The following is a 15,394-nucleotide window of genomic DNA, read 5'->3' as shown; positions in this document are numbered from 1 at the left end:
AATCATCTGCACATTCGAGGGTTGTTTTAAAACATTTTAAACTCAAATAATTAATTACAGAGGTACATGTATATCCAGTAACAGTAAGTGCAATGGCTTTGATAGTGATGCAGTAAAGTATCGTGTGTATAAAAATGTTTTATTAATTGAAAAGATTACCGTTAACATAAGGAAGGTGAATGCAGTTATTCCTAGAATGAGGATTTCTTTATTCCCTTTGCTTTCTGCGTGCAGCTTGCGATAATACGGTCCTATGAGATAAGTCTTTATAACAAGACATAGAAGAAAAACAGCGGCCAAAGAAAAGAGAATTTGGCCAATCAGTATCAGTATTCTCAGTATTTCCTTGAAAATGCTGGAAGAGAAGGACAAACAAAAAGTTTCTTTCAAGTGCTCTCATATTTCCCAACCAGTTCCCCTTAACTGAAAAGATCTAATTTTGTAAATGTTCCAAACTGAGTAGCCACAGGAAGATATTTAAATACATTTGCAAACAAGATTAACACTAAATCTGCTGAGTGCCCAGTAACCTCTTTTACAACCTAGAATTTACTTCCATGTTGACTCAAAAAGATTTTTGTTGACTGATTCCAAGGTAAGCCATCAGACTCAATAATGCTATCACACAGTCTTTGACAAAAACATGCCCTGGGGGAATAAAGTAACTTTTTTTTTTTTTTAAATAACAAACTTTTCACTACAAATTATAATTACCACACAGGACTAAGGCTGCTAGAGCAAAAAGAATATTTTCATACAACATGTCAAGTAGAAACAGTAAAGGAAACTCCCAGGAATGGAGTGCCTATTTTTCATGGAACTGACATTAACTGTAGTGCTCTCAACGTTCATATTGGCAATCTACAGACTGATTGCAAGGGGGGAGGTGGAGATCCATACAATAATTTTTCTTTACCTGGAATGTGTGCTCACTCCTGCTTGAATAAGTGTTGGCATGACAGCTATAAATAAACCAAGCTGCACATCCTGCATCACCAACATGCCAAGCAGTACGCTGCTGTAGTCAATGTCCCCTGTACACCGGCAAAGCAGTCATGGAAACAGTCATTAGAGGCTATGAATGCTTGCAGTGCTCAGAAATCTAGAGAAGGCTTAATCAAATGGAAGCCAAGTATAGCTCTTAATGGGGTGAAGGCCATTCCAAGCAGTCTGGGTTTTTTTCCCCATTAGTAGGTAAATTAAAATATATATAAGACATTAAAATACAAATAAAATATTCATGAGACTCCTGTTACACAATAAAAACATAGACTTTGCTTAGCAGTTAAGCACTAGTCATGCATTTAGTGAAACTTCTTTACTGAGAGCATACAGTTTTTAGAATAACAGACATGTAAGAGCCAGCATGTGTAAAATATACACTTTGAATTCTGGCATTAGAGTGAATATTCTAGAGGGTGAAGAATACTTTAATGCAGTTTATATAAGGGAGGTTTAAATGGAAGAAAGCAGGATGTCAAAACTTTTGAAAGGAAACATGTAGAAGTACTTGAGAAGACAGCAATATGACCCTTGAAGGTAGTTATTTGAAGAGCTGTTAGCTATGAAAGACCACCTGAACTGGTCTCTGTTGAAGAAGGGTGTAAATTACTTAAATTAGCTTTTCTGCCCTGATGACAAACTGGTAGCAATGGTCTAATCTGGTAACCTCTTAAAAAGCTCAAGGATTACAGACCCTCAGTAAAGTCAGTTCTTAACATGGAGAGCACTGGTTGGGCTATACTGTCTTTCTCCAGAGAGGACTGGCTATGTAAAAAGCAAGAACACTTCCTAACAAGAATATACACAACACTGGTCAGTGTTAAACAAGGATGATCTCTTGTAAACCAGACTTAACAGTCACTTTTGTTTTGGTTTTTTAACTAGTTTCTCTCATAATATTACGAAGTCAACTTCTTTCAGACTTTATTGTAGATACTACAGTAGCCCATATTTAAAGTCATACCTACCTTCTTTATCTCCTCGAACACTACCTGCAAGGAATCTTGACACCAGTGGTGTGCTTGATAAAGATAAACAAGTGGAAATGAAGACACTCTGTGTTGGTCTAATTTGGAGCAAGTGCCCCCATAGTAAACCAAAGGCAATCATCAGAACTGTCATGTAGCAAGGTCCTTGCAAAGATATTTTCCATACCTGGGGACAAAAAAGTTTTTATGATAAAGGTTGATGACACTTTTCTTCTCACCGCTAAGTTACAATGATTTTCATCACAAATAAGCAGTTAAAAATGCATGATTTGAGGCTGCAGTGCTGGGCCACAGAAGTAATGGTCTGTCACCCTGTACAATCCAAAACTCTGAAGTTATTATGCCTAGTAGACATTCTATACCAGAAGACTCATTACCAGAAATTAGGTAAATTTTCCAGAGTTCATGGACAAATTAGGGGCCAAAGCTCCAGTATGGGTTGATATATATTAAAAATTATCACGTGGAAGACCAGTTATTTGATGTGATTCTAGGATGGGGAAAAAATGGGAGTGGCAAAGGTAGTCACCAATACCAGCAACCTGTTCCAAATTCATGCACACACAACTCTGAAGCAGCCATTTACCTACTACAGTTTAGGAACTCTTGAATTACTAGTTTTTACCTTTGACTTTAGATGGACAAGAAATAGCAGATTAAACTGAATGGTCATAAATTTCAACACATTTCAATTAAAGTTTTTATAGTACCATGAACTCACAACCATCAGTTTAGGAACAAATCACACCATGCAATTCTTTACATACAGTCTGCACATGTTTTGCAGCAGTATGTTCCACTATTAAAATTCTAGCTGGTTTATGAGATAACATTTTTTTTAAATTAAGACCAAAAAAACCTTGTAGCTTTTTGCTGAATCCTGATGGCCACATCATGTAATATTCCAGATTGTGTTAACATACTTGCTGAATCACTTTATTAGCCAGTAGAGCATGTACCATCAATTCAGTATGCAGTACTTAAACGGTTTGATTTTTTATAACAGGACTGGCAAACATCACTGGACACTTTGTAACAACAACTCCATGTTACTGCATGTCAAAATTAAGCAGAGATGGATTGTCATAAATTGTGAGAGATTAGTAATTAAACTGTTTTACTAAAATGAAGAGGAATAGCAAATGTAAGTTTTTTTTAAACACTGAATAAATAATGCATTCTGTTCTTTCCAATGAGGTAAAGTGCAGAAGCAAATGTCATATTTGTCTTTTTCAAAAATGTACAAAGTTACACCAATACATCATAGGGAGAGTATAAAAATCTCAAACATAACTGATAACTGGAACATTAGCAATTAAATACTTTAATGTAGAGGTATTATGCAAAAATACCTTTCTTAGTCTTTCAGGAGAAAATTCCAGACCAACTAGAAAGAGAGTGAAGAACACACCAAACTCTCCTAATGTCTCCACCTGTACAATAGACTTAAAATAAAAAAAAATTAAATAAATCAGTGCACAGCAGTCTACTTATAACACAAATTATAATTCCACTACAAAACAAATTGTTTCTCATTATGTTTCCATAGGTAGTTCACTTGCTGTACTATGACATCAGAAGTTCCTACAGCAACCTTAGGGTTCAAACATTTTTCCCATCACTTGGCTGATACTAGATGATAATTTGGTTGGATAGTGCTGGTCACACTAAATGCACATGTGCACTCATCTAAATAAGCTTGCTGGCTGGATGAAAATGAACAGGTTATGTTTTATGCATGTACTATTAAATCCCCAAAGCTTGCACTCCAGAAGTTACTTCTTGCTAGTTATTTTGTCTACTAGTATAATCTTTCTGCTAGACTGTAGTTGCTCTTCTGCTCACCACCCAATAGACTGCACACATCCATCTCTCAGGCCAGTGGAACTACCAGCCCTTTCTGCTTTCAGAGAGAAGGGTGGAAAAGCAGGAAAAGTGGTTGTCTTCCTCATCATAGCAGAAAAATGGGGATACTTCTGGCTGGCAACTGGTCACCAGTGGTGGATCCTCAGGGTTCAGTTGTAGGGCCAGTTCTATTTTATCTATATATAAAATATACATATATTTTATATATATATATATATATATATATATCAATAAATAATCTCAGTGCAGGAGCTGCATGCACCACTAGCAAGTTTGCTGATGATACCAGGCTGGGAGGTGCTGTTGACACTCTTGAGGGACAAGACACCTTGCAGAGAGATCTAGATACACCAGAGTATTGGGTAATGATTACTGGGAGATTTAACAATGCTGGATTCTGCACCTAGGATGGAGTAGGTCAAGCGCAAGAATAAATTAGGAGAGGAATGGCTGGAGAGCAACCTGCAGAAAGGTGTCTGGGGGTGCTGATGGACAGCAAGCTCAGTGTGAGTTGGCAGGGAGCCCTGGCAGCCCAGAGGGCAAATCCCATCCTGGGGTGCATCAAACACAGCGTCATCAGTCACTCAGGACAGGTGATTATCCTGCTGTATTCAGTGTTGGTGCAGCCTCACCCGGAGTTCTGTGTGCAGTTCTGGGCCCTACAATTTAAGAAGGATTTGAAGGTACTTGAATGCATCCAGAGGAGGGCTACAAAGCTGGTGGAAGGGTTAGAAAGAATGTCCTATGAGGAGCAGCTGAGGACAGTTTGTCTAGCTTGGAGAAAAGCAGGCTGCGGGGCAACCTCATTGCTGTCTAAAGCTTCCTGAGGAGGGGAAGTGGAGAGGGAGGTGATGATATCATCTCCTTGGGATTCAGTGACAGGATGCGTGGGAATGGTTCAAAAGCTGCATCAGGGAAGCACTAGGAACCATTTCTTTACTGAGAGGGTGGTCAAACCCTGGAACAGGCTTCCAGAAGAGTTGATTAATGCCCCCAGATGGTCAGTGTTCAAGAGGCATTTGGACAATGCCCTTAACAATATGCTTTAACTTTTGGTCAGCCCTGAAGTGGTCAGGCAATTCACTGAAATAGTCTATTCTAAAAACCTATCATTTCTTTTCTGTGCATTTACAGGCCAGAGCAGAAGAGAACAGGGTCTATAATCAATCACAGAGAAGTGTAGATGGAAACTATCCTTCCTGCCAGATTAGAATCTGCCTGCTTCCTCAGTTCCTCCAATATTCAACTTTTTTAAGAAATACAGAAAAAAGCATACAAAAGAGACCCAGTCAACATGAACATTATTCAGATGAGTAACATTTAATCACAGCTGCACAAGAAACTGGCAGGTCACTTTAACTGCCTTGAAGAAACATCTCTCATCTGTTCTGACCACATCATCTTTTTCAACTTAAATCCCTGAAAATCCGTTTTTGGATCTATTCCAAATGTCAAGCTTCCAGACTTGTTTCTCAGTCTAAGTGGTCAAACTTTCCAGACCTTCTCAACCCAGAAATTACATACAACACAAAGGTTATTATTTAATCTAAATTTTAGAATATAAAATTTTGAAAGTGTAGTACTTGGACCCTTCTCTTCCAATACAAGATTGCAGGATTTTGTCAATTTCTACCCATCTCTACTTACTTTTGAGCCCAACAGTCATTTTCAACAAAAGCCCAGGTAAGAGCAGATGTTGCTAAGACAGCAAGTTCCAAGCGGTTACATGGATATCATTCCAACAGACTTGTTGAACGTAGGTGGACATTATGGTGCAGCCTTAACGTGTGATCTGTTTTGCCTGCTGGCTAAACAATCTGTTAATGCACACCAGACCACTAATCAAAACATGTCCAGCCAACCACGGCCCATGGTTTCGCATGAGCTAGTAATCAGGGTACACGTGATGGAGCTAAAAAGGTTCAAGAGACTTCAGGAATGTGGGCCGGGTACAGGGAAAGAAACAGGGTGACTAGGATGGATGAATGAGCTACAGAGAAGCAAAATAACTCTCTAAAAAGCCAAGCTATGCTAGTCAGGGAACTACTTGTTTTAAACACTTCCTCCACTGTGAATTCTTTTTTTGTTTGTTTTTTAATACATTTGAAGTTGGCAATACCATATTATTTTAAAACTACTTTTAAAGACTTCGACGAATTAAATCAGTCAAGAAGTAACTTGCATGCTTACTTTGATACTGTTTAGTCCTGAGGGTCCTAAGAGTACTCCACAGATGATATATCCAAACATGGTTGGCAATCCTATTGTTGTGCACAGCCAGCCACATGGCAAAGACAACATTCCTATTGTCACAATATCCTAAATATATAAGATTTACAAATGCATTAATATAAAGGACACACAAATTTGGGATGAAATTAAAGACTATTATCTTTAAAAAGATAAACAGCACTGTAAAATTAAATGTATAATACTGCCTGTGAAAAGAAAACACAACTTCAACGCTGTTGCAGGTGTAAGCACAGCAGTTTTGCAGATGAAGCAATAGTACTGACCTTAAGTAACTGGGGGACTTCTGATCAATTTAATAAATATTTTAAATACATTACAGAAAGTAGGCAATTTCCTGGATGGAATGACACTTTGCATTAAAACAAGATGGTGAAACAGGTCTGTTTTGGGTTTCTATAATTAAAAAAGAATCCCAATCCAGTTATTCTATTGGAAACACAAATACAATAAAACCCTTGCCATGTCTACGTATTTTCCAGCATCCCTTCTTTCATCCCGAGACACAAACAAATAAATTCTCTCTACTGACAACATGCAAGTGGCTTATCAGGCACAGCAGTAGCTTGCTTTAACACTGTGTAGTCCAAGAGAAGGGGTGGTGCCCCAAAGGTGCAACAAGATAAATAAAAACAGAGAGGATTCACGTGGCATCATGATTAGTCTTGTGAAGACTATCCTAAGAGTAGGGAACATATGGCTAAATTACCATAGATAGGGGACTCATGAATGCTGGGGTAATTTTAGAGGAACATATGCTGATTTTACATTCAATCCAACCAAGGAGTACTGACCTACAAACTAGTGGGACTAAATCTGACCAAAAGCAATGACAAGAATGTCTCTAAAACGATTACCTTTATGAAATGATGATCAGCACGAGGAATGGTTGAATCTCTCGGTTTGGTAAGGATATACTGATTGTTCTGGGAATCAATAAGCATACTAAGACCTAAGTCATCCTCTACTTCTCTTTTTGAAGCATTTCTTTTGGAGTTTGTTTCATCTTCTTCCACCCTTAAAACTGCTTCAAAGTTTACACCTCTTACCTGTCAGAAAAAAAAGCAAATAATCAAACAAACAAAAAAGTGGGAGCCAGTTAAACATATAATAAAAACGGAAAGACTATTAGCTGTGCTTGAAGTTTTTACAGAACTTGTTGACAACAGCTGAAAATACTGCAGCTTTTTTCTCTAAGAAGTCTTTCATTTTCTTTATTAAAACTTGGGTGTCTTGAAATGTAACATGTTATTACCTTGAACAAAAACAACTGGAGATTACAAAGTGATATTCAGTTCTCAAAAATATGAATTAAAGACTGCATTACAAGTCAAGAAAAGGTAACTGTTCTGTAAATTTGAAGGAGAGGCTGTAAAAACTGTTTCTACCTAGTTATTTTCAGGATTTTATTTCCCAAAACAGCAATTCATGGAAGCAGGTTGTAGCTCATATTTTTTTTTCATTTTTACCAACTACACTTCTCTATTTGATTATATTTTAATAGAAGCCTGTATATCTTTATCAGAATACTGATAACTCTATTAGAGCCTCTCTGTTCTAAAATTCCAGTGTTTTTGCTTAAATGTTCCTTGCAAAGACAGAGATGCAAATAGTCCTCCAGGTTGCATTCCATGATTCCTTTTCTTTCATGGATGGAGACAGAAGCAGAAAAACAAAGAGATGCCCTGGAGGAGAAGGCCGCTTTGGCGTTTTTCCAGCTCTCACGTGCCGCAGGACGGACCTCGCTATTCCAGGGTGGAACAGGAGAGGGCGCTCCCGCGGCCCCGCTGCAGGCGCTGCCCGGTGGGACCCCGCGGGGTACAAACGCTCGTACCAGGTGTGCACGGAATCAAACAGCTGCTTTCGCTTTCTCTCCATACAACTACAACTACAGGAAATCCCACGGCTTGGCGCTCTGCTACACAGCAACTGTTTTTTTCCTCCTCGGCAGAATTCAAGAGCTATGCTCACCTCGGAAGTCAACCTGCAAATCAACTAAAACCCCTCGAGCAAAGGCCAAGTAAAGTTGCAATCCATGGCTATGCAAACAGGGCCAGTTTAGAGGGTCTGTCTCTGAGGATGGCAAAATGAGACACTACAATAAACTGACACATTCTCAGCTCCAGAAACACACAGCCTTATCCTGAGGAATACTGTCCGTCATGCAACATAAAAACAAAGAACAGTGCAAGTAGGCCAGGGTGCAAAAGGCAGAGGAAGTCAGAAGTGGAAGAAAGCAACACCACAAACACATTTCAGGTCCTTCCCTTAAACAATATCTTTTCCCAGACTGTGAAAACTAACTGCAAGGATTCTTGTTCTCCCGTAACTTTCTCAACAAAATTAAAATGCGGAGACTGCTTAACATGGTAACTCCATATCCTGAGAAGTCCAACCATCACAGTTCCCACCACCACTGAGATGTCGTATCTGTCATGGGCTGTATCAGGGAGATGGGCTACATTTGTCAAAGTGGCAGCTGCAAGGAGGACTTTCAAATCAAAAACACAGAAATCACTAGCAAAAAGGAGCAATTATTCCTGATGCTCACTCTTCTTCAATCCCATAACCCTAACAACTATATAACACATGAGAAACACACAGTGCAAATACTGATTATAAATAAATGCACATCAATGAAAGGACTGAGTCTAAAACACCACTTACAGATTTGTTGTCATCAAAGGCATGCTCTTCTATTTCCTCTTCCAATCTATCAGCTGCCTTCCTGACATCTTCCAGAATTTCATCAAGCATTGACAGGCTTTTGTTTTGATGCTGCATGTTCTTAAGGGCTTCAACTTGGTGTTTTTCTGCTGCTAAGAGTTCGACATATTCCATTTCTTCCTGTTGAATTTTACAACACACAGATAAAGTGCTGGCCAGGCCTCTGAGCAGAAAAACATCTGACATAAATGTATGCTTCTTTTGACACAAAACATCTTATTGGTGGAATTGAAAAAGCAACATAGAATTCATTATGGTATTTGAAGACTGCTTTCTCTTGTGCCAATTTTCATTGGGGTAAACGGACAAGAAAAACAACCACCAAACAAAATATCCACCAATTACCTTTTCTAATCCATTAAACAGTAGAGCTGACCCAAGAGTTCTAATCCATTAAACAGTAGAGCTGACCCAAGAAAATACAAGAAAGGACTTACTTTGATAAACTCTAGGAAACATTTCAGAGCCAAGTAGAGTTTAGCACGCAGTGCTTTAAGAGGGAAGCGTAATACCTTGAAAGCATAGCTATAATATCTACAGCAAACAAACTGTATGGAAAAAACAATGAATCTTAACTTTATAAAATGCTTTATTTTTCAAAAATTACAGTAACTGTGGAAACAGCCACAAGAAAAGAAAAGAAAAAAAGAAAAGAGATGGGAGAGAGATGAGCAGCCAATCGCTCTAGCCAAGTTTCCTGTTTATGTTTCCCAAGAAGTACTTTCCTATCAGAAGTAAAATACTTGACTTTTTCCCCCATTTCAGTTTAAGCCCCTTATAAACTTACACTGATAACTTCTGAAATTCATTTCTAGGCTTCAGAAGTAAGAGAAGAGAAAATGCTAATATGGTTTGATACGGTGTGAAAATACTCCCTGAAAAAGTTATGATGTTTCATTTCTCTTTGGATGTTTCAGGTTCAAAAAGACAACTAAAAGGCTTAATTTACTGATCAAGACTGGACTTAACACTGCACCTTCTACATAGTTACCATGACAGTAACCAAACTGAATATTTTGTGTGTTGACAGAGAACAATCTGAGGCTTTTGGAAAAAAAGATTCTTCCCTTTACATGCCTACATTCTTTTAAAGATGCACTGGTTGAGAGAACTCCTATGAGTAAGGAAACATCCACAATTACAGCACTTCTTCCTTAAGTTAGGTTCAGGATGCTGACAATACTTAGATGAGAGAGACCCTACTTCTGCTCTTTAAGAGAGCCAGTATTATTACCAAGGGCAAAAAATGGGTAAAAAATGCAAGTAATCTCTAGCTCTGAGACAATTCCCAGAAAACACAAGTTTTTGTCTCCAGATGCCCTGCCATACCCAGTTAGAAATCAGAGAATGTAGGTCTCCCTTAGGTTGTGTGTTTTACCTTGCCTACCCTCTGTAGACATCTTCAATAACCTGGACATATAAAGTGGTCCTAAACACCTATGCTTAAGTAAGTGGAGTGTCCCCTCCTCCACACATTTGCAGATGGACATTTTCCCCCTTAAAACCTGCAAGAACACGCATGTAATTTAATCAATTCCGTGATGCCAAGACAACAGTATGTTCAGTACAACTGATAACTGTAGCTTAATTCTTTTAAAATCCCGACAGTCAGATGAATGCCTCTGATTGTGATGAAACCACACAATTGCTGTCTGTTGGTGTTTAGAATTACCATAGTTACACAGGCATGATGAAAGTTACCCAGATCCCAAAATAAGTGAAGATGGGAAAAACATAACTATTAGCGTGTTTAGCCCAATGTCAACAATTAGTTCTTATGCAACACTTAAGTAGGAGACACAATCATACTGCCTCGAGGAAAAACATTTCCTATCTGGTGCTCTTTGCTAGCAGACATTGCCTGAAAGATGTAAAAAACAGCCGCCATATGAGCTGCAGATCTTCTGCTCATTCAGCAACAACTTGGAATGCAAGATGAATTGTTAGATTCTTTCCCCTCAAAAACTGAAGACACTTTGGGTGCAGGGAGCCAATTTCATCCCTTTCTGTCGGTGGAGACAAACAGGCTGAACAGAGCTAGAGGTAAACTGCAGAATAATAAATAATTCAGTAATTTCAAAGGAGTTAACTTTCCCTGAATAGCAACATAGAAAAGTTTTGAAAAATCAGTTTAACTGCAAGTTCCTTCAATTAATGGAGATGAAAGTTTTTGTAGTCTATTAAAGAGGCATCTCTGTTTCCACCTACAGACCACTGTGACAGCATTAAAGTGGAACAACCACAGAGAACGGTGTCCATAAAAAGGACAAGTTATCTCAAACAACTCTATGCTGAGCAGAAGTACATCACAGTACAAACACTGTTCTGCAGCTGCTGGGATTGGAGACACCCGATCACGAGGTACATACCGAACCACCTCTTAAGCAAAGTAATACAGATAAGGATTGTGCACTTAACAGGAACACCTAGAAACACATGAGCAAAATGTAAGACTTTGGGGCAATGCTGTTGCCCCAAAGGCAGTGTTGCTGTTGTTCTCTACTACTTAGTCAGAGATGACTAAAGCACATTCAGAAGAGGTTGCATCTCTGTACTACTTGCAAGGGTTTTTGTTTTTTTTCCATCGATGTCTGATTACTAGGCACCCAAGAAATCAGAAGCTGATAAAATGTAGGTAAGATTTTGTTGCTTTTTCCTGAACCTCCACACAGCCTCCTGGAGCAAAAGAAGGCAGAAACAGTCTTCAGTGCTTCTTCCTTACTTCCCCCTCACCCTGTGAATGATTCCACAACACCTTTTCCCAGCAGCAGAATCAGCAAGAAATGCATCACGCATACATACATATCCCAACACTAAAGACTTACAAGTACTTCAACTCAACAAAATTAAAATGAAGGGAAGAGTCCAGCCTCCATTTGTATTTTCCATTCACTCACTGTTTAAAAAATGGAAAGGATGATTTATGAGTGCACCAACAAAGTAATCATTACAGTAAAATGAAACTGGAACAAAAAGTAGACCTAATGTGTACCTTCTCAAGTAAGAAAAAGTCCAAAAAAATGTATCCCATGAAATTTTCATCTTTTTGGCATGCATTTCTCCACATTCTTTGTTTCCCTTTATAGAATAATTAAAAGGTTAGAACAACAAATAGTCTATTTAAAGAATCATGTGCATGGCATAAGAAGGAAGGGTGCAAAAAATTGCTCACTCAAGTAAATGTATTGATATGATAATACAAAAAGCCTTTACAATCCACCTCTGCAAAAGTAAAGTTTTGACAGGACCAATCTCTAAAACACATCATTATATACAAAGATCGCCTTTTAGGAGAAAAACAATGAAGCACCATTCTCAAATTCAAGGACAGATTACCTCAGTACTTTACAGTAACATTACCAAGAATTAGGTAAATGAGAAAGAAGATTCTGGACAGCTTTACTGCTGCTATTTTACAAGATCTGAGAAAGAAAAAAGGTGGAAAATCAAGTAATGCTCAGAATGCTCACGACAATTGCTACCATTTCTATACAGCAGAGGCTGCTACTACGATTAAGAATCAATATCCAAGTCATATCAGGCACTTCATTGGAACACACCTAGATCGAAACCACTCCCTATCCAAATTTTTTGTAATTCAGTCTTTGTTTCCACTGCACAGAACCACTCCAGTTTCCCAAGTTTGCATCCTAACTTCTACTCCCACCAGCCTTCCTTGCCTCAAATCACTGCACACCTTTCTTGTACGTAATCTTTCAGTCTTCACCTGTAAAGATCTGCAAACCTCTTAACACAAATGCCCTTTAGTCATTCTCCCAACTCAGACCCTAGACCCCAAATACATTTTTGTTCCTTCTCTCACTCCCTTGTGCAAAGGCAGACTCTTCTTTTAGAAGATGGAAAACAAAGAAAATTCTTAATATGTTCCTCCAGTGGTTGAGGGGTAGAGCAAGGAAAAGAGCAATTTAAATACCAAATAAAGTAAATGAAATTTTCTCTCAGTGGGAGCCTTTCAGAGCACTGCCAAGTCCAGAAGACAGTGGCAGACTGTGCACAACCTAATGGATCTGCATTGACATGGAAACTCAAATTTTCCATGAAATACTTGTGCTCAACTATTACTCATCTGTGTTTTTTCTTGGCAAAGTTATCTCAGCTGGCTCTTTCTTGAAAGCGCTGCTTTTCAAACCTGCATTTCTTAGGCTAAGAGTGCTATCCTGAGTTTAAAAATATAGTCACTTACTATTTTGCATGCCCATTTTACCCCATCTACACTAACATGGAAATGAAAGGCAGTACATCATGTTGTTTAAATTGTATACTTTGGTTGAGCAATTCTAAGGTAAAGTGGAAAAAGCACTTAGTATTTTGCCAATTTATGGCATTGTTTCCACTCTGATAACCCCACTGGCTTGTCTTGCCTAACTGTGCTATGTGCACTGACTCACTGCTTGTATTCTTTCCTCTTTAACATAATATTTGCCATTGGTCTTACGATTATGCTTAGCTTTGAGATAAGAACTATTGACTGCTAATAAGTTTTAAGCTCTACACCAGAATTACCTCTAAATTTACTAATGAGAACAAATAATTAATTCAAAATCCATTTTAAATATCGCAACTTCTATATAGATAGCCTTTTTTATTAAAACGGAATGAAACTGGGTCATAATAAAATTAAAATCACACGTAGAATATGAATACTGTAGTAATAAACATGGGGAAACTAACCTTAATTGCAGCTTCTCTCAAGGCTTCCAGCCTCTGTCTACTGCTTTCTTTCATATTTACAACATCTTTGTAATCCCCCTGTAGAGCTCTCTGGAGGCCATGGATTGCCTGAAAGACGGAGTTTTCACTTTCATTTAGCTCCTTTTGGAAAATTTCAAAGGTATGCACCTGAAAAAGTTTCTCTTCATCAGACAGTCCTACATCCTTCTCAACTGCTCTTATGGCATTTTTTAGTTTGTTGAGAACAACGTTCTTTTGGCGAAGAAGACCAGACAGTTTTCTGCAACTTTCCAACACCCACTGCTTCCTCTGAGTGATAACAGCTCCTTTTCCACGGTGCAGCTTTATTGCATGCTTTACTACATCTTCATGTTCTGCAGGATTTGCTAACTGGCCACAAGGCAATGAAACCAATGTCCACAGGGAAATAAATCCAGTCGCCTTCATTCTTCACTTTATATTGCTCTTGGGAGAAACTGAGAATTCACAGCTGCTCAAAGGATTCTGCTACATGATTTCCGCATCTCCAGTACGCACACCAGGCTGCAAGATAGTACCAATCAGTTATCAAATGTGGTAATGTTGGGCCATGAGGTCAAACAAATGTAGAAAATAAACCCAAGATTGCGTCCTACACCACGATCTTTAACGGAACATATGTGGTCTCCTTCAGTCAACATTTAACAAAACCAAGAAACAGCCCAAAGTTACTGATAGATTTTTGGTTTCCCCTTGACTATTTCCTAAATAGCATCTTGTTTTAAAAACAGTGACCAGAAAGCTTAGTCACTTCACGTGGTACTCATCGGCACTTCTTACATGAAAGGAAAACCTCTAAAAATATCAGGCCATGATGTCACAGGCTGCACTTCAACCTAGAACTCCTCGTTTTTTCCTGTCAATAAACCTCCTGTATTTCCTCAAACCTATCCTAAAAAAATTACATCATAATAATTTGTTATTTATAAGTCTCGGAAGCATTAACACGCTCAACAAAACATAATGAAGAAAAGCCTAACTGAAACAGATTACATTATAAATTGTAATTGTGGAAGGAAAAACAGCAAAACCTCCTGGACTTCTGGGTTCTACTAGTTTGGATCAAAGACTTTCTTCACCTGAAAGGCTGCAGGGCCTTGGGATACTTTACTTCAAAGCTTACTATTGATCCTCATGATTTTAAAATAGTTATAAAACCACTAAATCAGTTCATTTTTAAGTTCATTTCCCAGAAACTACTTGGAGATCCATATATAAACTTCTGTAATTGATTTTAACACCAAGTAGGATAGGATTTTAAAGCTAAAAGCTACCTTCTTTCCCTCAGAAGCTCCGGGAAAATGCTGACGCTATTGTAAAATAACAAAGTTACAGTGTCTTTTAAAAAAACCCAAACAAATACAAAAACCTTTAAACCCCTACCACCACCACAAAGTTTTACACAGCAATGTATAAATGTCTCTACAAAATATACATTTAACACTGAAGCATGGCATTGTAAAAATGCACAGCACACACAACATGTTAGTAGATCATCAATTCAGCAGGTATTTCCCTAAAACTTTAGCTACAGTCTTGATCCCAAAGCCAACAGCCTTAATCAGGAACCAACAAGTGGACATGGTCATCTGGGAGCAGCCTGCCTAAGAAAGAATCTTCTTTTCCTATAATGTACTACAATCTCAAGCATCCAAGCCAGCCATTCTCAATATACAGAATGAGATCTGAGCAATCTGGTCTAATGGAAGGTCTCCCTGCCCACAGCAGTGGGGTTGGAACTAGATGGTCTTTAAGGTCCCTTCCAACCCAGGCCATTCTGTGATTCTGTGGGAAGATGGCAAGCACAGCCATACACATACATTTTAAAA

General features: G+C 38.4%; 1 protein-coding gene across 3 annotated transcripts in view; it reads right to left on the bottom strand.

Annotated features, from left to right (window-relative positions):
* Positions 1-15,394, bottom strand: part of TMCO3 (transmembrane and coiled-coil domains 3) — a 35,958-nt gene that overhangs the window by 19,121 nt on the left and 1,443 nt on the right. For all 3 annotated transcript variants that reach the window (XM_051772745.1, XM_051772743.1, XM_051772742.1), the window contains exons 2-9: positions 13,527-14,069; positions 8,775-8,954; positions 6,965-7,156; positions 6,048-6,176; positions 3,344-3,436; positions 1,971-2,157; positions 917-1,034; positions 160-355 (exon numbers count right to left, since the gene is read on the bottom strand). In XM_051772745.1, the coding sequence (XP_051628705.1) occupies positions 160-355; positions 917-1,034; positions 1,971-2,157; positions 3,344-3,436; positions 6,048-6,176; positions 6,965-7,156; positions 8,775-8,954; positions 13,527-13,973 (1,542 nt within the window). In that variant the 5' untranslated portion in view covers positions 13,974-14,069. The remainder of the gene's footprint in view (positions 1-159; positions 356-916; positions 1,035-1,970; positions 2,158-3,343; positions 3,437-6,047; positions 6,177-6,964; positions 7,157-8,774; positions 8,955-13,526; positions 14,070-15,394) is intronic.

This window comes from Manacus candei, unplaced genomic scaffold (genome assembly GCF_025592945.1).
Source record: "Manacus candei isolate 608988 ecotype Guabito, Panama unplaced genomic scaffold, ASM2559294v1 h1tg000159l, whole genome shotgun sequence".
NCBI classification, from domain to species: domain Eukaryota; kingdom Metazoa; phylum Chordata; class Aves; order Passeriformes; family Pipridae; genus Manacus; species Manacus candei.
The sequence above is the reverse complement of the archived record's forward strand: the minus strand, read 5'-3'. Positions and strand labels throughout refer to the sequence as shown.